This window comes from Acomys russatus, chromosome 4 (genome assembly GCF_903995435.1).
Source record: "Acomys russatus chromosome 4, mAcoRus1.1, whole genome shotgun sequence".
In the NCBI taxonomy this organism is placed as follows: domain Eukaryota; kingdom Metazoa; phylum Chordata; class Mammalia; order Rodentia; family Muridae; genus Acomys; species Acomys russatus.
In genome coordinates this window covers 66766350-66788671 of record NC_067140.1, presented here as the reverse complement: position 1 = coordinate 66788671, position 22322 = coordinate 66766350, and the positions used below count along the sequence as shown (strand labels likewise).

The 22322-nt window shown below is 44.0% G+C and overlaps 2 protein-coding genes across 3 annotated transcripts in view; both read right to left on the bottom strand.

Annotated features, from left to right (window-relative positions):
- Atrn (attractin) overlaps positions 1-18997 on the bottom strand; it is a 112648-nt gene extending 93651 nt beyond the window's left edge. For both annotated transcript variants that reach the window (XM_051144644.1, XM_051144643.1), the window contains exon 1: positions 18504-18997. In XM_051144644.1, coding sequence (XP_051000601.1) covers positions 18504-18910 — 407 coding nt within the window. In that variant the 5' untranslated portion in view covers positions 18911-18997. The remainder of the gene's footprint in view (positions 1-18503) is intronic.
- Positions 18998-20729: 1732 nt separating this feature from the next.
- Positions 20730-20951, bottom strand: LOC127188640 (small nuclear ribonucleoprotein G-like). Its single transcript, XM_051145061.1, has one exon. The coding sequence runs from the start codon at positions 20922-20924 to the stop codon at positions 20730-20732; it is 195 nt and encodes a 64-aa protein (XP_051001018.1). The 5' UTR covers positions 20925-20951.
- Positions 20952-22322: the final 1371 nt, after the last annotated feature.

Below are 22322 nucleotides of genomic sequence, written 5' to 3'. Positions count from 1 at the left end.
TGTGCTGACTCTGAAGAAACACTTCCCAGAAGACACTGCCTCAATAATGAGGGTCTCTTCCTAATCAAAGCTGATTCTCCAGTCCCAGATGACCAGTATCAATTGTTCAATAAAGCAAAGGCTTCACTTGTGGGGTTAGTTCCAAGTATCAATTGGCCCTGATCATGTCTTTAAGTGGGACTCAGACTTCTTTCTGAAACTTCATGAGCCAAGTCCCCATTGTCCGCATCCTAGGCTCTGAGCATTAAACAGTTTTTCTAGCCCAAAGTTCCAAAGTCCTTGCACAATCCTCAGAAGAGGAGGAAGAGGAGGAGGAGGAAGAAGAAGAAGAAGAAGAAGAAGAAGAAGAAGAAGAAGAAGAAGAAGAAGAAGAAGAGAGAAGAGAAGAGAAAAAGAAGAAGAAGAAGAAGAAAGAAGAAAGAAGAAGAAGAAAGAAGAAAGAGGAAAGAAAAAAGAAAAAGAAAAAGAAAACTGTCAGGTCTGTCAGAGCAATACAGCTGTGATAAGCATCATGACAAAAATCAACTCAGGGAAGAGTTTACTTCACTTTAGTTTATAGCCCCATAACCCAGGAAAAGTCAGGGCATGAATGCAGAGGCTAGGACTTGAAGGCAGGAGCCAATGCAGAGGCTACAGAGAGGTGCTGCTTACAGACTTGCTTATTTAGTCTGCTTTTTCATATACCCTAGGACCACCTGCCCAGGACAACCCACAATGGGCTGGGCCCTCCCATGTCAATCACTAGTTAAGAATATGTTCCACAGGCTTACAGACAGGTCAGTCTGGTGGGGGCACTTTCCCAACTGAAGAATCTCGCTATTAAAATGACTGCAGCTTGTGTCCATTTGACACATTACTAGTCGCACAGTAGTACTCACTGTAATCCCAATGCTGGGAAGGCTGAGACAGGAGGATTCGGGGGCTACATGGCCAACCAGCCTAATAATCAGCATGCCCCAGGTCCTAGTGAGAGGCCTTGTCTCAAAACACAAAGTGGATGGCTCCTAAGGAGCAACACCTAAGCAACTGAATTTTCGCACTAATACTAAAATTATTTCCACATCCCAAGCTTCACCTTTGGAAGTGGTGATGGTGACTGAACCCCAAATCTTTTGAATACTAATCCCATGTCCTGCCATTGGTATAATATACCCCTCAACCCCTTACTTTTCATTAAATTTTTAAGAAATAACTCTTTATAAAATTTACTTTATCATTAGTATGTATATGCGTTATCACATGTGTGTGCATGCATGCATGTACTCATGCGTGTGCTCAGGGGTGCTCATGCCTTGGTGTATGTACAGTGGAGGCCTAGGACAACTTTAGGCGTCTGTTCTCTCCTTCCAACCATCAGGTCGTCAAGCTTACAAGGCAGCAGTTTATTACCTACTGAGCCATTTCATTGGCCCTTGATGTAATTCTTTACAATAAAAATACAATAAAAAAGTTCATCATGAAAATGTACTCAGGCTAATGGTCTTAAAACGTAACAGATGAAACATGCCACAACCATTAAAAATTAGTAATAATAAACCTAAATTGTAGCACACAAGCATCACAAGTGATACAGCATTACAAATGTGTTAGATGCACTTTACAGTCTGAGCCATTCTACCGTACTCATGCAAGATTACAATACCACAAAGTTATATGGTTCCCTCAATTTAAAAAATCATCTACCTCAAGAAAGTAAAAAGCAAAAATATTAAATACCTCCCCGGAAAATCCTGTAGTGTCTCCTTGCAGCTGTCCAAGATGAGGATTCCTTGAAGCCCTTACAAGCAATGCCACTGCCACCCATGGCTTCATCTACGACTTCTGTTATTAGCAGCTCAAGCCTCAACTCTGCACTAGGCTCCATGCTTTAGATCCATGCCTCCTATCCCCTAACCAAATGCAATCCTAATCCAAACTCAAGTCACCAAATCCCCCCTTTTTACTGTTTCTTTCCCTCACAGCACTGGAGATCACGCCTCAGGCCCTGCTTAGGCAAACACTGCTGCAAAGCTGCCACCCCAGTCCTGCAGGGTTTTTAAAAGTCATTTTGTCATCATCTATCCTATTTTCTGAAACTTACAAATTCATCCCTTATCTCACCCCCATCTATTACAACCCACAAAATACTTCCATTTGTATCCCTCCCCTCACTCCACTGAAAGTGCCAGTGCCCTGATTTAAAGTCTTCCCATCCTCACCTAGTCTCTAGCAAAGGCCTCTTAACTGACGGCTCAGCCCAACTCCCTAACCAAGGCAGCTCAGGAGCACCTGTAACCTTTCTCAAAGACCATCCTAACGCTGAAAAAACATCCTGGGAACTCTTGCTTGCCTTAGCACAGCACACAAAGTCCATCAAAACAACTCCAATTTACTTCACCTTTCCATCTCTGCCCCAGGTCCCCAGGCTGAGAGGGTCACACTGCAACAAAACTGACTGACCATAAGCCCCCATGCCTTATCACATCCTGACAACTTCCCCAGCCAGCTGTGGTGGTGCACATCTGCAATCCTAGTACTTTGGATAACATGGTCTATATCCCGGGACCTTTTTTGGGGGGAGGGGGCTGGAGACAGGGTTTCTCTGTGTAGCCTTGACTGTCCCGGACTCACTTTGTAGACCAGAATGGCCTTGAACTCACAGCAATCTGCCTGCCTCTGCCTCTGCTGGGATTAAAGGCGTGTGTCAACACACCACACCACAGACAGACAGACATCCCCCACCCCACAGAGTCCAGGGTGACTACAAAAGGAAAGAAGTGAAAGAGATGAAGACAGAGAATAGACCAATTGAATTTACTCATACTGGCAACAATTAAAAAATGAAAACAAAAATGAAATTTCAGGCTCAATAGGTTAAGGCACTTGCTGCTAAATCAGAAAACCTGAGTTTAATCCTCAGGATTTACACAGTAAAAGGAGAGAAATGACTTTTGAAAATTGATCTCTGACTTCCACACATACACACAAATATGATTTTAAAAAGAAAATAAAAAATTTAAAGACATGGTGTACAACCACACCAAAAAATGTCAAGTACTTTGACATATATAATACCTCAGCACAGAGAACTATACAGTCTTATTGAGACAAATTAATATCTAAATTTTAAAAAGTTGGGGCTGGAAATGTGGCTCAATCCCAGAGAGCCTGCCTAGTACACACAGGCCTGGGCTCTACCCTCAGCACAGAAAGGAGGGGTATGTTCATGGCTTGGGAGACTTGACATTACAAAGGCTCCCAATTCTCTCCCAGCTCAATCACAGGCTGGATGTACTGTCCTCACCACAGTCTCAGTATCCCTGACCACAAACAGCCAACATGTTCCTAAAATCTACATGAAAACACCATGAGACAATAAAATCAAAGCATCCTTGAAGCCAACATTAATGAAGAGGTAGCTGAGAGACAGCTTGGCAGTTAACACTTCTTGCTTCACAATCATGAGGACCAAAGTTCTGACCCCAGACCAACAAATAAGCCTGCACACCCACAAACATCTGCAACCGCAGCTCCAAAGGGGGCAGAGTAGATCCTGCTTCAAAGAATAGGCAAAGAGTGCTGGAGGAGGTTACCCCATGCCTTCTGCTGGCCTATCCACAGGCACACACACTCACACACAGAGAAACCCTGTCTCAAAAAAACAAAAAACAAAAAAAGAATCAACATTTAAAAACAGATTATATAAGGTAGTTTGGATGAAATCAATTATTTAAGAGAAAAATGAAAGACAAAGAAAATTAAAGAATTTAGATTCTACTCAAAATATTTTAAAAACAATATAACAAGTTCTGTTCAGAGACTATGATGTGCCAGAAATTATACCTTTGCAAGTATATAAATATGTCTTTAGGAAAATGGTATATGTCAACTACACATCAATGTAAAATTAAGCAAAGAAGCAATTTAAAAATTATCTGGAAGGAGTTTTAAAGGTTTGACAATCACTCTACAGCCTCAGAAAAATAACACACAATTGCAAATTACACACCAGGACATGAAGCTATGTTAAGAAGGTTAATTAGGAACTGGAGAGATGGCTCAGTGGTTAAGAGCACTGGCTGTTCTTTTTGGTTTTGGTGTGTGTGTATGTGTGTGTGTGTGTGTGTGTGTGTGTGTGTGTGTGTGTGTGTGTGTGTGTGTTTCCCCTGAGACAGGGTTTCTATGTATAGCCTTTGCTGTCTTGGACTCACTTTGTAGGCTAGGCTGGCCTTGAACTCACAGGGATCCGCCTGTCTCTGACTCTCAGAGTGCTGGGATTACAGGCGTGTACCACTGCACTGACTGTTTTTCCAGAAGACCTAGGTTTGATTTCCAGCACATATAAGGCAGTATGCACAGCTGTCTCTAACTCTAGTTCCACAGGATCCAACGCCCTCTTCTGGCCTCCACAGACACCAATCACCTAGGTGGTGCACAACCATACATGCAGACAAAATACCCATACATATAAATTAATTTTTTAAGTTTAATTACAGCTCAAAATGCTAATAAACAGAATGAGTAAATAATTGGAATTCTAGCCGGTGCAGGCCTGTAATCATGCACTCATGGAGGCAGAGGCAGGTAGATCTCTGTGAGTTCAAGGCCATCCTGGACAGCCAAGGCTATATATAGAGAAACCCTGTGTCAAAAAAAAATGGAATTCTTTTGTAATGAATATAATTATGAATCAACTAAAGCTACATATTGGCACAGACAACCCCTAAGTGTATCATTATGGTGTGAAAAATGTCATAATAATTTTTACAAAATGTAAAAACATGCCAGGGGTGGTAGTACATACCTTTACTCCTAACACCCTGAAGTCAGAGACAAATAAAATCTCTGTGAGTTTGAGCCCAGCCTGGTCTATATATCAAGTACCAGGCTAGCCAGGGCTACAGAATGAGACCCTATCTCAAAAACAAATAATAAAATAAAATGCATTAAAAGCCGGGTGTGGTGGCACATGTCTTTAATCCCAGCACTCAGGAGGCAGAGGCAGGTGGATTGAGGTGAGTTCAAGGCCAGCCTGGTCTACAAAGTGAACCTAGGACAGCCAAGGCTACAGAGAGAAACCCTGCCTCAAAAAACCAAAAAAAAAAAAAAAAAAAAAAAGCATTACAAAGGACTGTTTACAAACACAGTATGCGTGTCTATGCTATATGCATATATATACAAAAAAGTAGAAACACGCAAGGAAAATAAGCATAATGTCACATACTAGCTATCTCAGGAAAATGGTAGAGAATAGAGTTATGGAAGGTGACGCTGGGTCATTGACTGACTGTGTATTTACTACATAGTATAGTAATATGAAAGAAACTCAGCAGTACTAAGTGATAAGTTCACAGATCATCTTGTTAATCTTTTCATCTCTTTACAGCTTGAAATACAGGAGTGAGGATGTAGCTTTTGGTAGAGTGCTTACCTTGCACACCTAGCACCAACAACAAAACAAAAACAAACAGGAAAACCATGACTAAGGCAACTTATGCAAGGAAGAGTTGATTTGGGGCTTACGGCGCCAGAGGAATACCAGTCCATGAGGTAGCAGGCAACAGGCAATTTGAGCAGCAGAGAGCTCCCATCTGCATTTAAGAACAGGAAATAAAGAGAGCTAACTTGAAATGTCATCAGTCCTTGGAAACCTCAAAGTCCAAAGGAAACCCCCGTGACATAACTTCCTCCAGCAAGACCACACCTTCTAATACTCTAAAATAGTCACCAACCGAGGACCAAGACTTTGAACATGGCATCTTGTTCAAAACACAAGTGACACATCCTTGAAATCCCAGCACTCAGAAGGTAGAAGCAAGAAGGTCAGACGTCAAGGTCCTTGGCTACCTGAGCAAAACAAATCTACTCCAAGAACTGACCCAGCACCAAACATCTGATCACCTTTAAGCAACCAAATACTTTATGTCAAGGCTTGTCAGGGTTTCAAGCTCAAATGCTGTCCTAACTCAAGGGCAGCAACGGCACTTGGTAAAGAGAAGCGTGACGGCACTCAAGCTACAGGTGCCCACAGATCAATCTCATTCCTAAACTTTGCCTCACAGTCCCCATGGCCGAGCTTCCTCATCACAGTCTTTTATAGCTTTGTAAGACATCTATGGTGTTTTTAAAAACAGAAAGAAAAGAAAAATGTAAAAAGCAAGAGCCAACTCCGCACAGCTATCCTCTGGTCTCCACTCAAGCAGTGTGGCATGTGCACACTCACATGTATCATACAATAATAAATGAAACAAAATATTTTTAAAACAAGAGAAAGTCAAGTGACGACTATAGTTGGCTTGGCCTTTTCATTTAGAGAAACGGGAAAAACCAAACAGGAAATGTGCTATTCTGCAAAGAAATACTTACAAACAGTTGGAAACTATCGATTAAGTTAAAGCAAAAATTCTATAATTTTTTTAAACATAAAAACAGGAAAATTAAGCCGGGCGTGGTGGCGCATGCCTTTAATCCCAGCACTCGGGAGGCAGAGGCAGGCGGATCGCTGTGAGTTCGAGGCCAGCCTGGTCTACAAAGCGAGTCCATGATGGCCAAAGCTACACAGAGAAACCCTGTCTCGAAAAACCAAAAACAAAACAAAACAAAACAAAACAGGAAAATTAAATACTTTCAACAGGAGAAATAGTCAAATTCAGTATTTTAATATATCTATAATCTCAAAAAATTTTGTGGAACTGGATATCAAAACCGAGGGTGGGTAACACAACCACTAAGCTACAGCTGAGCTATAGCCCCCTTCCACCTCAAGCTTGAGAGAGACACAGGCGCGCACACACACACACACACACACACATACACACAGGTTCCTCTTGATGTCACTTAGACTTGTCTTAAACTCACTTTGTAGACCCGAAGCCCTTGAACTTGTGATGTTTCTGCCTTAGGCCCCCAGTAGCTGGGCTTACAGGCCTGTGCCACCAGGTCCAGTTTCATCTTAAATTAAATGTCATTTTAAATTATATATAAATCTTGTTTTTCTTCATATAATTGAAAGCACATTAAACATGAAAAACATTATTTTCTTTTATATTGTTATAAGCTTTAAAATGTGCATTGTAAACTGGAGATATGCCTCAGTGACAGAATACTTGTCTAAGCATGTGCAAAACCCTAATTAAATTTTCAGTACCCTCCCCACCAAAAAATAAACCCAAAACCTACAGTATTGGGGATTCAGTTGCTGTGATAAAACACCATGACCAAAAGCAACTCGGGAGAAAAGAGTTTGCTTAAGCTCACAGTTCCACATCACTAAGGGAAGTCAGAGGAAGAACCTGGAGGTCACATTTCCACAGAAGCCATGGTGGAAAGTTGCTGCTGGCTTGCAATCTTTGAGCACCCATGACCATCAGCCCCCAGTTGGTACTGTCCACAGTAAACTAGGCCCTCTCACATCAATCCTCAATCAATAAGATGTACCACAGGCTTGCCCACAGACCAATCTGATTGGGGACTATGGTGGTTAGGGTAAGAATGGCCCCCATGGGCTGGGCCTGACCCAGGATCTTTCTGCCTCCTGCTTGTGGATCACATGTGAGCTCTCAGCTACTGCTCCAGTGCCATGCCTACCTGTCAGCTATCATATTTCCTGCCATATTTCCTGTGGACTCACTCCCTGAAACTATAAGCAAGGCCAAAAGTAAATGCTTTGTTTTATAAGCTTTATTTTTATCTTAATCATGGTGTCTCTTCACAGGAATAGAAAAGTAACTAAGTCAGGAGCATTTTCTTATTTCTCTTCCCAGATGACTCTAGTTTGTGTCAAGGTGACATAAAACTAGCCAACATAGTTATGCTCCTCATTAACATATTACTTTTACAAAATTCATAAGGCATGCCTATTATCGCAGTACTGAAGGCTGGTCTAGGCTATATACAGAGTTCAAGAGCAGCCTGAGCTACAGAGTGAGACCTTTTCAACTGGGGACAGGTGGGTGTGGATCCAGCATGTGGTGTCTGGTGGTGTACAAGTTTAATGCCAGTACTCAGGAGGCAGAGGCAGGGGATTTCTGTGAGTTCAAGGCCAGCCCAGTCTACATACCAAGTTACAGGCCAGCAGAAGCACATAGAAAGATCCTGCCTCAAAACAACAAAGGCACAAGACATGATTACAAAAAAGAAATTGGAGAGATGGCACTGAAAGATGCCTCTTGCAAACAGATGGAATCCCAGAACTCACGTCAAGTAGCCCACAATTACCTTGCAACTCAAGCTCTAAAGAATCCAATCTCTTCTGACTTCCCTGGGCACCCACGCACGTGTGCACATACTCTTACACAAACATACAGACAGACACAGACACACACACACCACAGAGAGAGAGAGAGAGAGAGAGAGAGAGAGAGAGAGAGAGAGAGACAGACAGACACACACACACACACACACACGTTAATTTCATTTTAAGCTCAAGAGCTGGCAAGCTATATATCTCAGCAGCTGCCAGGAGGAGGGCAATGGAGGGAGGAGGGAAAGCCCTGCAGTTTAAGCCACAATGGATGTCAGGGGACACAGCAGGGAGGGAGGTTCTAAAGAAGAGTAAGGAAGCCCAAAATGTGGGGAAGCATAATGTGTTAGGGCAAGCTTGTTTAGAAAAGCTGATATTTAGAAAAGCTTCTGCTGAGCTGGGCATGGTGTGCACACCTGTAATCCCAGCACTCTAGGAGGCAGAGGCAGGTGGATTGCTGTGAGGTCCAGGCCAGCCTGGTCTACAAAGCGAGTCCTGGACAGCCAAGGCTGCACAGAGAAACTGTTGTGGGGGGTGGGGGGGATAGAGGGAGGCAGAAGAAAGAAAGAAAGAAAGAAAGAAAGAAAGAAAGAAAGAAAGAAAGAAAGAAAGAAAGAAAAAGAAAAGCTTCAGCTGGGTAAACTACTGCCAAAAATAAAATCTTATTTTTAAAAAATGCAGAAAAGACCAAGCAGAATTAAATGAAAATTTCATGCACTTAATAACTACCATATGCTATTTGTTTCAAATTCTAAAATAAAATATGCAATTCAGCCATGACTAAAATTAATTTTTATAAATGAAAAATAAAGAATTTTAAACAAGTAAATATGCCGATACATAGTCAGACTTAATGTTCACACAAAATGTAACCTAGAGGAGAGGAGAAAAAAATCTGACAACTTAAATTGGAAAATTAAAGTTTAGTGTTGGTGCACACCTTTATTCCTAGCACTTGGGAGGCAGAGGCAGGCAGATCTCTGTGAGTCTGAAGCCAGCCTGGTCTACAAATTAAGTCCAGGACAGCCAGGGCTCTGTTACACAGAAAAACCCTGCTCAAAAGGAAAAAAAAAAAACAATAGAGCTGTATTTAAGTGGAAAACCAGTTTCATCTCAGTGGCTGCTAAATATTTAAACACAAGCGCTTCACAAAGCACAACTGCAGCCTCATTTTATTTCTGGAAACAAGTTCATGTTAAAATCAAAAATTAATGTAAAATATCTCTTCAACTAGTCACTTCTGTATTTAATTCTCAAAATGGGCTACAAATGTATTAAACTAACAATCATATTTAGTAAAAACTATTTTGGTCATAAATATACTCTGTATATTTACATTCATGTCTCTACACTGTAGTACATAAAACTACTTGGCTATCTCGGGAACCTTGAACAGAAATAGCCTATGGTAAAGTGTTACAGTCTGAGGAGCTGGGTAACCCTACTTGGCTAGCCCTCCCGCCCTATGAAATCTGCCATAGCAGGAAGTTTCAATTTAAGTGACAAGATATCAACTCTAAGGCCTAAAAAAATTAAAACCCTAGTATCTCACAAACTCAAAAGGTAGGGTTTCAAGAGAGGCCTGGCACAGAGATTCAGAAAGCTGGTCTAGGCACCATTTCCTCTGCCATCCTCCCTCTTCTGGAATGTGCCTTGATTTGGGGCCGATTCCTCTCCACACAGCAATGTTAGCTGTTAGTTTCTAAAGCTGGTCACTGAGGAAAAGACAAAGCATCTCCTTTATAAACACCACAGAGGAGAAGTCTCCAGCAAGTCCTGAGTTTCCCTTTGATTAGACAGCTTAGGTCACATGCCTGTCTCCAAACAATCACTACAGCCAAAAACTGGCCTGCCTTGATGGTGGGCATATCCTTAGTCAAGGACACACCCTGAAGCTGCAGGCTCCTTTCCTTCCAAACCACATCCGCCCCCCACCCTCAGCACACAGCGCACAGCACACAACACACAAACACTGACTCCATCCACAACATCCATTTGTTTCAGTCCCATTAACTGTGGTAGGTTGAACTGTGTCTGCAAAAATGTATGTGGAAGCCCTAACACACCTGGTTACCTGTGAATGTGGCTTTCAGGTCTTTGTAGATACAATCAGATTAGGAAAAGGTCATGCATGTACATCCAACGGGACGATGACAGGGAAGTGACTCTGTGTAAGAGTCCATGTAAGAATGAAGTGATGGAGGCAGAGACTAAAGATTGCCAAGGAATGGCAAAGATTGCTAATGATCCGGAAGCTAAGACAAATGCATGGAACATATTCTCTCCAGTCTTCAGAAGCAGGTGTGCACTATTTTTACCTCATTTCAGACAGAACTACAAGGAACTTCGTTGTGATAAGCCAACAGCATGTGGTATAGTGGCACACTAGGAAATCAAGGCACTGAATGCGATAACCTATGCTTTGCCTATGCAAAAACTCTTGATTCCTCCTGCGATATCTTTCTCCCTCAGGGAGCCTAATCCCACTCAGTCTCTGAGATTTGCTCCAAGTCTATTAGATCCTCAAAGACTGACTCTTTCTAGCACACACTAGTCCAGCATCATATACTGCCTGCATTTCTGACTTGAAGTTCTGACTGCCTGTGCCCGCATCTCTCTCCCACTCAGAAGTCTGGCTTCCTAAGGGAAGAGCAAGGCCTAATCCTCACCCTCATATTCTCAACACAGGGCACAATATCTAACACATGATGATCACTCGTAAGAAAATCCTTGAATTGAACAGATTGATAGCTCAGTTGAAAAGAAGGTAATGTCAGGAGAACCAGTTACCTTTATAAAGAAGCAAAGATACACTGGGCATGGGGGCACACACTTATAATCCCAAAACAGTCTCTGTGACCCCAAGGGCAACCTGGTCTACACAGTGAGTTCCAGACCTGCCAAGGCTATACAGTGGTAGCCTGTCTCAAAATACAGTTATTATTATTATTACTAATTTTTTTAAGGAACTGGAGATAGGGTCTGGCATACTTCTATAATCCCAGTACTTGAGAGGTACAGGCAGAAGGACTAGCAGTTTAAAGCCATCATAGGCTACACAGGAAATTCAAAGACAGTCTGGAAAAGCCATTTTAAAAAATAGGTTAGAGGTTTAACTCTGTGGTAGAGAGATTGCCTAGCAAGGACAAGGCTCTGGGTTCAGTCCCCAGCTTTTAGGGGTGAATATAAAGAGAAAGTAAACATGGAATTCAGCAAAGACCAAAAACAAAACAAATAAAAATAAAACAGCCAGGCAGTAGTGGTGCACGTCTTTAATCCCAGCCCTCGGAAGGCAGAGGCCGGTGGATCACTGTGAGTTCGAGGCCAGCGTAGCCTACAAAGTGAGTCCAGAACAGGCAAGGCTACACAGAGATACCCTGTCTCTCAAAAAAAAACCTTACAAAGTAGAAGGATTTGACTGGAAAGGAGGATATGGTCTGGTGTTAGAGGCCATGCTGTAGATAAGAGGAGTCTGGCTTGTTTCTTTTGTGGGTTATTACTCATTTACTAGGGAAAGAGAAACAGGTGTGTGCCATGCTGCTTGTGTGTAGAGGTCAAAGAAAAACTTTCCAGCATTGATTTTTCTCCTTCCACTGTATGGATCCTATGGATAAAACTCAAATTGTTACTTCCAAAAGAGGGGTTTTAAAATGTTTTTTTCTGCCAGCCACAGTGGCTCATGCCTGGAATCCTAACACTTAGGAAGCTGAGGCAGGAGGATCACAATGAATTCAGGACTGTCTTGGACCTCAGAGTGAGATTCTGCAAAAAGAAAGAAGCTTTCTGGTATAGCAATGACACATTTCTAGGTGATTTATATGGTAGCATGTGGGATGCACATTACAGGTCCGGGAGACCAGTTATTTAGGTTGCAGCACAGACAGGTCAGCAATAACATGAAGGCCAGGTACAGGTAAGACAGAGGGGAACAGACTAATAAGACTTTAGACAGGTACTAAGCAGCAAGCCTCCTTTGGACTTTCCTCTGCTAAATGAGGGCCTGAAACTGAAAGAAGAAAGTGGGAAAGAAGGGATTGTTTTCTTCCAATGAGAATATGAGGTTTGTTTGGTGTTAGGCTCAGCTCAGAAGGAGCAGACTGCACACATCCCAGTAAAGATGCCAAGAAATGACAGAAGATGAAGAGGTTTAAGAGAAACAGAAGGACAAAAGCTGTATGTATCAGTCAGATGGGTAAAGATGACTTTTTATTAGAGTCCCAAGAAGTATGTTATAAAGAAGCTAGGTGCTGGGCGGTGGTGGCGCACGCCTTTAATCCCAGCACTTGGGAGGCAGAGGCAGGCGGATCGCTGTGAGTTTGAGGCCAGCCTGGTCTACAAAGTGAGTCCAAGACAGCCAAGGCTACACAGAGAAACCTTGACTGAAGAAGAGGAAGAGGAAGAAGAGGAAGGAGGAGGAGGCGGCATAGGCTAGGTATAGTAATTCACAAACCTCAGCAGTTGAGAGGTTGAGCCAGAAGATTGTTGCAAGTTTGAGACCAGCCTAGACTATATATCAAGCTGTACCAAGCCAGTACTGGACCCACTCCACAAATAATGTACAGGAGAATCTCAGCAACACTTATCGAGGGCTATGCCCCAAGCAATCTCCCAAACTCTGAAAATATAGCATTAAACAAAAGAGATAAACATCAAAGTTAGGTTCACGAGCATACATTTAGGGCTTCAGGTTAATACCAAGAATTAACCACAAAGAAACCAAAGTTGGCCATTTTCTTCAGATTTTATTTTCAGAATTCACATTCTCTTGTTAGAAGGGCATTTATAACCTCAGACCAGCAGCGAATGATTCTAACAATTAAGATGCCTTTGCGTTACCTCCTCTACATTTATTTTGCTTCGTTTGTTTTTTTTTTTTTTTAATTTATTTAACTTTATTTTATGTGCCTTGGTGTGGGGTGTCAGGTCCCTTGGAATTGGAATTACAGACAGTTGTGAGCTGCCATGTGGGTGCTGGGAATTGAACCTGGGTCCTTCCTTTGTTTTTCAAAGTGTTTGCTAGAATCAAGACAGTCATTCCAATAGAATGTTTGCAAAGGTAACTGGACTCAGACAAAACTGAAAGGCAAACAGTATCACAGACAGCAGAATTTCAGAATCACACAAGGCCTAAGTTCAAATTCCAAATTCACACAAGTTCTATGGCCTTGAGCAAGTTACTCAATAAATAAATCTACAAGCTTTGTATTTCAGTGTCACTCACTGGTAGTGCACACCTAGCATGTAAAAAGCCCTGAGTTCCATCCCCAGCTGGAAAAAAGGAAAAACAAAACACAAAAAAACTTCAGGGTAGGTGAAATAGCTCAGTAGGTGAAGATGTTCGCCACTTAGCCTGACAACCTGAGTTTGACTTTCAGAACCCACCTGGAAAGAGAACCAACTCCATAAAATTGTCCTCTGACCTCTATGCAGGCCTGTGTGCCTGTATATAAATAGCCTGCACTTACACACAAGCAATACTTTTTCAAAAGCCCCACACTTCTAACTCAGTTTACCTACTAATGAAATGGGAACACTAAGAATTAAAAAGGGTAATTTCTAAAAGGCATTTGGCACCTTTAAAAAAATGTGGGTAAATACTTGAAATGGAAGGAGATGCTGCTGGGACCATCACTACTGGTACAGCATACACGACACAAAACAAATAACAATAAATGCTTTTTCTTTTCCTGAAGGCACATCGTGACGATGCAGGCAATCATACAAACCCAGTTCACTCAGTTACTCCTTTTCATTTTCCAAAAGTTTTGTATAGAAGGAGCTTAAAGAATTAAATGTATGTTAATTTCACAGCATACTTAATATATTTAGCCTCTAAATTAATAGAGGAATATTTACTCACCCAAGAAAATTTTCAATAATAATGTCACAGGGCTGGAGAGATGCCTCAGCAGTTAAGAGCACTCACTGTCTGCTCTTTCAGAGGACTTGGGTTCAATTCCCAGTACCCACATGGCAGCTCACAACTATCTGTAGCTCCAAGAGCTGACACCCTCAAACAGACTTGTGTGCAGGCTAAACACCAATGAACATAAAATAGAAATAAATTATTTTTAAAAATAGTAATGTCACAAATAAAAATGTATGATGACTGAATTGTGAAGATTCACATAAAAGTGAAAGTATATTACCTTAACAACCATCCATCTATAGTTATTTTTATTAAATTATTCTCTATAATCAATCATCTTTCATTTGGAAAAAGTGACTTACTATACACATAAAATAATTCAAATTTTATACCACATCCTGAGGTTTTCTGAGGATAGAGTGCTAAACCCTCGCCTAAATCAGGTATACAATATGAACCCAGTGAGAGCATTAATGAAACCCAATGCTTCATTCGTCTACAGTCCTTTCAAGTAACAAAAAAGACCTAGTCTTCTAACATAGGACTTACAAAATCAAAGTCCTAAAGCCTGAGCCAGCAAGCCAGCTCAGTGAGTAAAAGCAGTTGACATACAAGACTGACCACTTGAGATCAAGCTCCAGAACCAAGTTATCCTCTGACCTCCACAGGAATATTCTTGTGTACACGCACACTCATACACACATGCACAAGCACGTACGTGCACACACACACACACACCCACACCCACACTAAACCAGACATCTTGATTTGATGCCATTCTAAACCAAAATGGTAGGATTGGGAATGTAGCTCAGTGGTAAAGTATTTACTAGTAAGAATAAGGCTCTGGATTCCAGACCCAGAATTTCATTGAAAATTCACCCAACAGCCTCTTGGTTTAAGTAGCAACAGCAGCAGCCGCCACTGCCAGTTAAACCAGGATACATCTCACTGTAATCAAAAGCAACGTTTAACTCCTTACTCACCCTCAAAGAAAAATCCTTCAACTAAAAGTTTTCATGGGAGACCATGAATTCCTCCTTGTATTTGCTTGTTTATTTTTAGCTTCCGAGAGAATCTCAAGTAGCCCCAGGTTACTCTTGAACTTGCTGTGGAGCTGAGGCTTAAGCCCTGACCCATCCCTCCAGCCTCAGCTTCCCAAGAGCTGTGACTACACTCATGAGACAGAATGCCCTGTCAGAAAATGTATATACATATATTTTAAGGGTTTTTTTTTTTAGATTTATTTTATGTGTATTGTGCGGCACACATTGCCTAGTAACCGTAAGAAGAGGTCATCAGCCAGCACTCTAGCCATTGAGCCAACTCTCTAGCCCCCGCCCCTTTTTTTTTAAACACAGACACATAAAGGTCAGACTGGCCTCAAACATGCTGTGTAGCCCAAGGTTGACATTGAATTCCTGATCTTTCTGCTCTTCCTCCAAAGTTTTGAGACCATAGGTGTGTGCCACCACTCCTGGCCTCTCATTGTTTTAAGAATTCCAGAAGCCACTTACTATAATAGCACTGACAACAACAGGAACAAGCTCACAGGGAGTGTCTGTCATAGTCACTTACATATTAGGGAGCATGAGGCATTATCAGGAGTGCCTGCCACTGTTTAAAAAGCTCTTCTCTAAACTGTTCACGTAGACACAAACATCTTTTTCTCTCTCTGGCAATCCCTCTTACAAGTAGATGACCCCAACCAACATTTACATGTGCCAGGTACATATCTTGAAAGCACCCCAAACTCACTGTGTTTAATTAAAACTAAGCTTATCTCAGCCCAGGCTTTCCTGTGTCCCTGTGTCTTGTAAGTGATGTCACTCAATCACCCAAAATGAGATCTAGGGTTTTTTTTTCCCTCACTGTCATGCTGTCTCTTCCAAAAACAAACCAATCTGGGGGAGGGGGGAACCCTACCTATTTTATCTGTACGACACCACACAACATTTACCTTGTCTCCACTACCAGAGTCTCTGCCCTACACCAGCAGTCTCTATCAGCTGCCCAGGACTTCTCATGTCCAGTCCACCAACTCCAAACTCTACACTACCAGTATCCCAGACTTTCAGAACCTGAAGGTCACTCCAACCATTCCCTTGATCTTGGAAGCATCTAAAGTCCGCCGAGCTTTAAGGCTCCAGTCTGTAAGTCTACAATACCACGAAAGCAGAGTGACCTGTTGCATTCCTTTGCTCTTGGGTGAAAATTCAAACCTCTAAATCCACCTCCTACTTCTAATTGGCATGGCACCGGCCTCTCTCTCCAGTTCTGCTCCCTTCTGCTCTCTCTGCTCCAGTCACTGGATCTCCTAGCCTGTCTTGATGTCACTCCCTCCTCATCCTGGACCTTTAAAACCAGCTCTCAATACCATTTCAACAGAAAGGTGAATCTTAGTCTCACCCTGAAACAAGTTGGTTTCTGTTGCTGCTTTTCACTTCTACAGGCATGCAAAATTACAATGTACTCATTACTGGATTTTAAAATAAAATTAAAGAACGGTTAAGAACTATTTCTTTTAGCTGGGCAGTGGTGGTGCTCACCTTTAACCCCAGCACTAGGAAGGCAGAAGCAGGAGAGGATCTTTGTGAGTTCAAGGCCAGCCAGGACTACATAGAAAACTCCTGTCTTGAAAAGGTAAAAATATTTATTTTTATTTTGTGTATAAGTGTTTTGCCTGCATGTGCACCCAGTGTGGCTAGTGTTTGAGGTCAGAAAAAGGTATGTGATCCCCTAGAAATAGTTAGAAATGGTCATGAGCCAACAAGGATGCTGGGAACCTAACCCAGGTCCTTTGCAAGAGCAACAAGTGCTCTTAATCATAAGCCATCTCTCCAGCTCCATTATGGTATTTTTTACTCCCAAACTAAGAGATAAGTTCCACAAAAACAAAATTATATCTGTCTTGTTTACCACTGTCTCTCACAGCCTAAAACAGAAGCAATTGCCTACTTCTGTGCAGATTAATGAGATTCATAAACCATAAGTCCTAAACTATAAGACCAGCCCACAAAATATTAGTCCCTGAAGTTACTTGGGTTTTTTTCCATTCATAAAACCTACGAGCTCATCTTGTCACTGTTCTCTGAGTCCCCCCAGAAGATTTAACATCACTGATCCATAACCTTAACATGGCAAACCTCTCCCTCAGAACTCTCTCCATCTCCTGGCCTCCACTGCTTTGTCTGCATCCTGCTTTCCTTCTGGAATTCTTTGCTGTGGCTTCACACTTGAAAGTCCTACTTAACCTCAAGTGCTCAAATCCAATATCACCTCCTCCTCCAAGTCTTCTCTGCTCACTCCTAGCTAGTCACACACTCTCTGACCCTTCGTTTCCACAGGTCCTCCTGTGTGCCGGTTTCAGGTCTCAAACCAAACGACACTCAAATGACTGGCTCTAACGTCTCTCCATCTCGTCAGAATCCTGTAAGACCACCTGTTTGTGTTTTGCTGACAGCATTTACTACTGACCTGTCATTATATCCCGCTCATTCCTTCTGGCTTTTGACTTGTCAACTTCCTGCCATCCTCACTACTACAATAATCGCAGCAAGAATCTCCTATGCCTCGTTCACCACAGTCCCGCACTTTCCCATGTCAAATGGGAAACACGGTCAACATGGCTGTCGTTCTAACAACTTGGCATTCCGTGAGCACAGACTTGCCCTTGCTGTATTCCTAACTTCTTATGGCTCAAAGAACTCTGGCTGACCTATCTACCTGTGTGTATTGTCTCTAAGTTCGTTCACAACAGAAGCAAATCATAGATAACGCTAATTAATTAGTAAAAGCGATCTCTCCAAGACCTCCAAGAGGTTCTGCTCCAAACCTGACTAACTCGGAACTGCACATTAGGGAGAACCCAGGGCTTACAGGAATCTCCTCTCTAGACAGCCCATTCCAATATGCCACCAAAAGCGAGGACTCAAAAACTAGTTTCTTCACTTTCAACGACAATCACTGGTACTTTTATCCCTAAAATCTCATAAACCAATCCTACTTTCTATTTCCACCGAACCATATCGCTGCCATGGCTGTGCTTCTTTTTCAGGCACTCACACCTCCAGTCTCTTGGGATGGTCAAAGGCAGTGTTCAAGAACTCGCTTGCTCACCTTTTCCTTGATACCTTGTTTATCCTAAATAGGCCCGGGTTTCAGGGCCCGGCTTTTATACTCGAGAGGACCCAAATCTAACCCACAGCAACAAACGCCTACCCAGTCAGTGTTCTCGTTCCTTCTCAACCTTCCACCACAGGAAGACCCCGAGGCCACAAATGAACATCCGTCCTAGGAGGCAGGCAACCATCAGCCACAGTAGGACAAACCGTACCCTCCCGATTGCATGCCCCGCACCTGCCTTGGGCCTGAAACATCGAGCTGGGCCTGCACCCCCCAACCCGCACTCACCTGAAGCGGCCCCCGCAGTGCTGGCATTGCTCGCCCACCCAGCCCGCGGGGCAGACGCACTGGCCAGTGCCAGGGTTGCAGCGGCCGCCGTTGACACACGGCCGGTCACATTCCTTGGCCTCGGCTACGGCCGAGCCTGACACCGCCGCCGCCACCGCAGCGGCCTCGGCCTCCCGGGGCAGCGGCAGCAGCAGTAGCGAAAAGAGCAGCGGCAGCAGCAGCGGCGGGGGCAGAGCCCGCGACAGCACCCACGGGAGACACAGCCCCGCGCGCTGCCCCGGCCTCCAGGCCCCGGTCGCGGCGCAGAGTCGGTGCTGCCCGCCCTTCCTACCCGCGGGCGCTACTGTCTCCGCTGTGCTCCCTCTCAGCCTCGCCTCAGTCGCCGCCGCCGCCGCCGCCGCCACCATCTTTCTGGGGCTGAGCCGGCGCCCAGCGAACACATACACACCCCGCACGCCGGCTCCGCTTCGCCTGGCCGTGCTGGGCGGGGCCGGGCGACGGTGGCCCGCCCGGTCCATACCCAGGGCGGAGCTAGGGCTGCGAAGCGGGCGGAGGCGGGGCTGGCATGCGCGGCGGGCGGGGCAAGGGCAGCGGTCCTCCGTCATTCACAGTGGCAGAACTTGCTCAATACCAGGGTCTTGGTGCAGTTGAGCTCCTCCCGGAATACGGAGGCTCATTGCTTTCCGCACCACGCCACGATGAGGTAGAACGTGCTGCCTGGCTCTGCTAGACATGCCCGGCTGCGGTAAGTGTTATCCTTTGAATGCCTCCTGTCCATCAGCTCCTTGCCCAGACTCCACCTTGGTGAGAAACAGTACCAAAAAAAGCTACCTAAGGACGCGGTGTGGTGTGGTGTGGTTCTAGCTGTGATCCTGCAAAAATAGTACTTTCTGCATTCGAGTTTCTAAAATAGGGATAACAAAACGGCTCGTGTGTTAAGAACCTAGCGTATGCATAAATGTGTAACAGACTCAGTGCACACACAATCAGGCCTCCCTTGAAAGCAGTGGCAAACCAAGTCTTATGTGCACCTTTTATTCTGCGGGAGAAGTTTGAAGTTATCTTGTACTCCACGACCTATCTATATATTCTTTAAAGAAAGAACAGCCCAGGATTACCTAGCTCGCTCTCAGCTTGCAAACCTTTCTTGCGAATTTCAGTGCCTCTCTTTCTACTCCCAATAATGCATGCTTCCCAACAGTATAACCTTGTGTGGCCATCCACACTGGACCTTTGACACCGTTAAGCCTGTAGAAGTGAAGAAATAATGTGTCAGTTCCAGTTGTGACCTTAACTTTTTCTTTCTTCTTCCTTTCTTTTTGGCTGTGGGTGTGTGTTTGTTGTCCTGAGATGCGCCTACTCTCCCACATTAAATTCACACAGATGCCATGTGGAGGGGAAAGGCACATGAGCCCATCCTAAATATATATATGATATATATTAGGTTGGCTTACAGGATGCAACCCAAGTAGTCTAACAATGGCTGTCTCACAGCAGAAAGGATGAGGAGTCTGGCGGCTGCTCTGTCCACAAAGCTGAACTCAACATTCCCAATTTGGTGCTGCAGCCCTAGGGAAGTCCTGGAGATCTCACTGCTGATCTTCAGTTTCCACAGGAATTCCAAAGAAGTTGGTCTTAATATTGGTGAGGTAGTGCTACAGAAACAGGGTAGGTGAACTTGCCTCCAAGAGTAAAGGGCAAGCAGGCAAAAAAGCAAAGTAGCCTTCCTATGTCCTGTTGTCTAAAGCTCTGCCCAGATTTAGAATGACTCTTCCTGTTTCAGATAGTGTGATTGAGACAATGCTTAAAAGGCAGTCGATGCCTTGGGAGGCGGAGGCAGGTGGATTTCTGTGCATTAAGAGGCCATTGTGAGTGAACTTCAAGGCAGCCAGAGCTACGCAGAGGAACTCTGTCTTTGGAAGAAAAACAAAAGACAATTCTTCACAAGAACGCCTACTGGCTTGTGTGTTAGTCGACTCCAGATGTGTCAGGCCAGCAATCCACAATCATGTTGCCTACATCATGTAAAATGGGGACAGATCTTCCCGTACTATGCCTCATGCAGTGGTGACCACATCGCTGTCCTGTTTAAGCCTGCTTTTTTTTTTAGTATCACAAAAGGTTGTTTAGCAGAAAGCTTCATATGAAAATGCACATGACCCAATTCTACGTCACAGTCACACAGGATCTTTGGGAAGGGATGTGGGCGTCTCTGCAGAACATTGTTTAGACTCTTTCCAGGGCTTCCGACGTGATGCTGCTGTTTCCTCGGACGACCACCGTTCCGATGTTGCTCTCTTGCCCACTAGCGGCCATCTCCACACACTCATCAATCACAAGGTGCATGAAGGGATCAAAGCCCCGCAGTATTCCTTGTACATGTCTGCCACCACTTAACTTCAACGGTAACTTATCGTCCATAGATTTCTTCAGGTCAGGAGGGTGGGCCTTGCTCGCGGCGACTCCTCAGTGGGCTCGGCATGACGGCGAAGGGGTGAGCCTTAAGCTTGCTTTTGAGAGGTTAAGCAGAGCTTTGCTTTATAAATCTCAGCCTGTGCAGGGGCATACTTGTGCAGATACTTTAGCGTTTGGGCACCTGGCCCTGGAAAACCTAGAAAACCCCTCATACAACCCTCTCTGGTTGACTTGAGGGTCCAGAATTAGAAGATTCTAGAACATGCTCCATTACCCAGGGACCAGTGGCGAGCTCAGGTCCTGAGCTTTCTCACTCTGCATCCCCTGCGAGCTTGGTGGAGCGGAACTCCATGCACATAACCTCATCCCGTCTTCCAGGTCTCTAACACCGGTTTCTGATTTGCAAGTTTGTTTATTTCTTTTTCTTTCTTTTTTTCTTTCTTTTTCCCCCTCTGCAGTGTACTATGAAAGGCTGTACATGGTGAAATAAGGAAACTCAAGACACAGACCTCCCATGAGTCATGTGGTAAACTACATGATTACAAAGTCTCTACTGTCTCCGCCACCACAGGCTCCTTGGTTCTCTGCCTCCAGCACTGTTTTGAAGGCTGTGAGCTTAGCCGCCTTGAAGCTTACCACGCCTCTGGTTCTTCTTGCTTTCTCTGATGCTATGTTACTACTGTTAGGGTTCAGGAACAGCCACACAAATCACTCAGATGTCAGGCTCAGTCAGATATGGATATTTTATATTGAACGCACACCCCAAGACAGATCGATCAGGGACACCGCTGGACTCGGGTGCCAAGACTGTGACCCCAGGCAGTTCTCAGAGCCAGTTTTAATGTGGAAACAACCACACACGGGTGCATTTGCAACATTCAGTCTATCTAGGCAAAGCAATGCTCTCTGACCTTTAAGACAATCAGCTAGGTCTAAGGTTGTAGGAGGAGTCTAGGGAGTTTCCAAGACCCGAGGGCTTCGTGATGGGGAGCTTCCAAGTGAGAACAACAAGATGTTTTGGTTAAGACAAGGAACATTAAGTCAAATGAAGGTTATGGGTTAAAATGGTGGAACTATTGTCAAGCTTAAGCCTGGCACACCATGTGAGCCACTCTCCTTTGCATGCTTCTCTCTGGCACAGACAGCTGCTGTGAACTCCGCCATGCCTTCCCTGTGCAATAGACTGAAATCCTTCTGTAAACGTGAGCCGAAATCAATCTGTCCTCCCTTGAGTTGCTTTTGGTCACAGCAGCACAAAAGACGCTAATACAGTCTCTGACACTCCTGCCAAGGAGAGAGGAAGCCTCCTCAGCCCCTCCTCAGGTCTAGGTGTTACATTCTGGGATTTCTGAGGCAGGGTCACTAGAAGCTTTGGTGCTTCTTTCCAATTGTCTTAGGACAGTT

Excerpts from the sequence above, each read along its gene's own strand:
- LOC127188640 (XM_051145061.1), bottom strand. The coding sequence starts at position 20,924 with ATGGACGATAAGTTACCGTTGAAGTTAAGTGGTGGCAGACATGTACAA.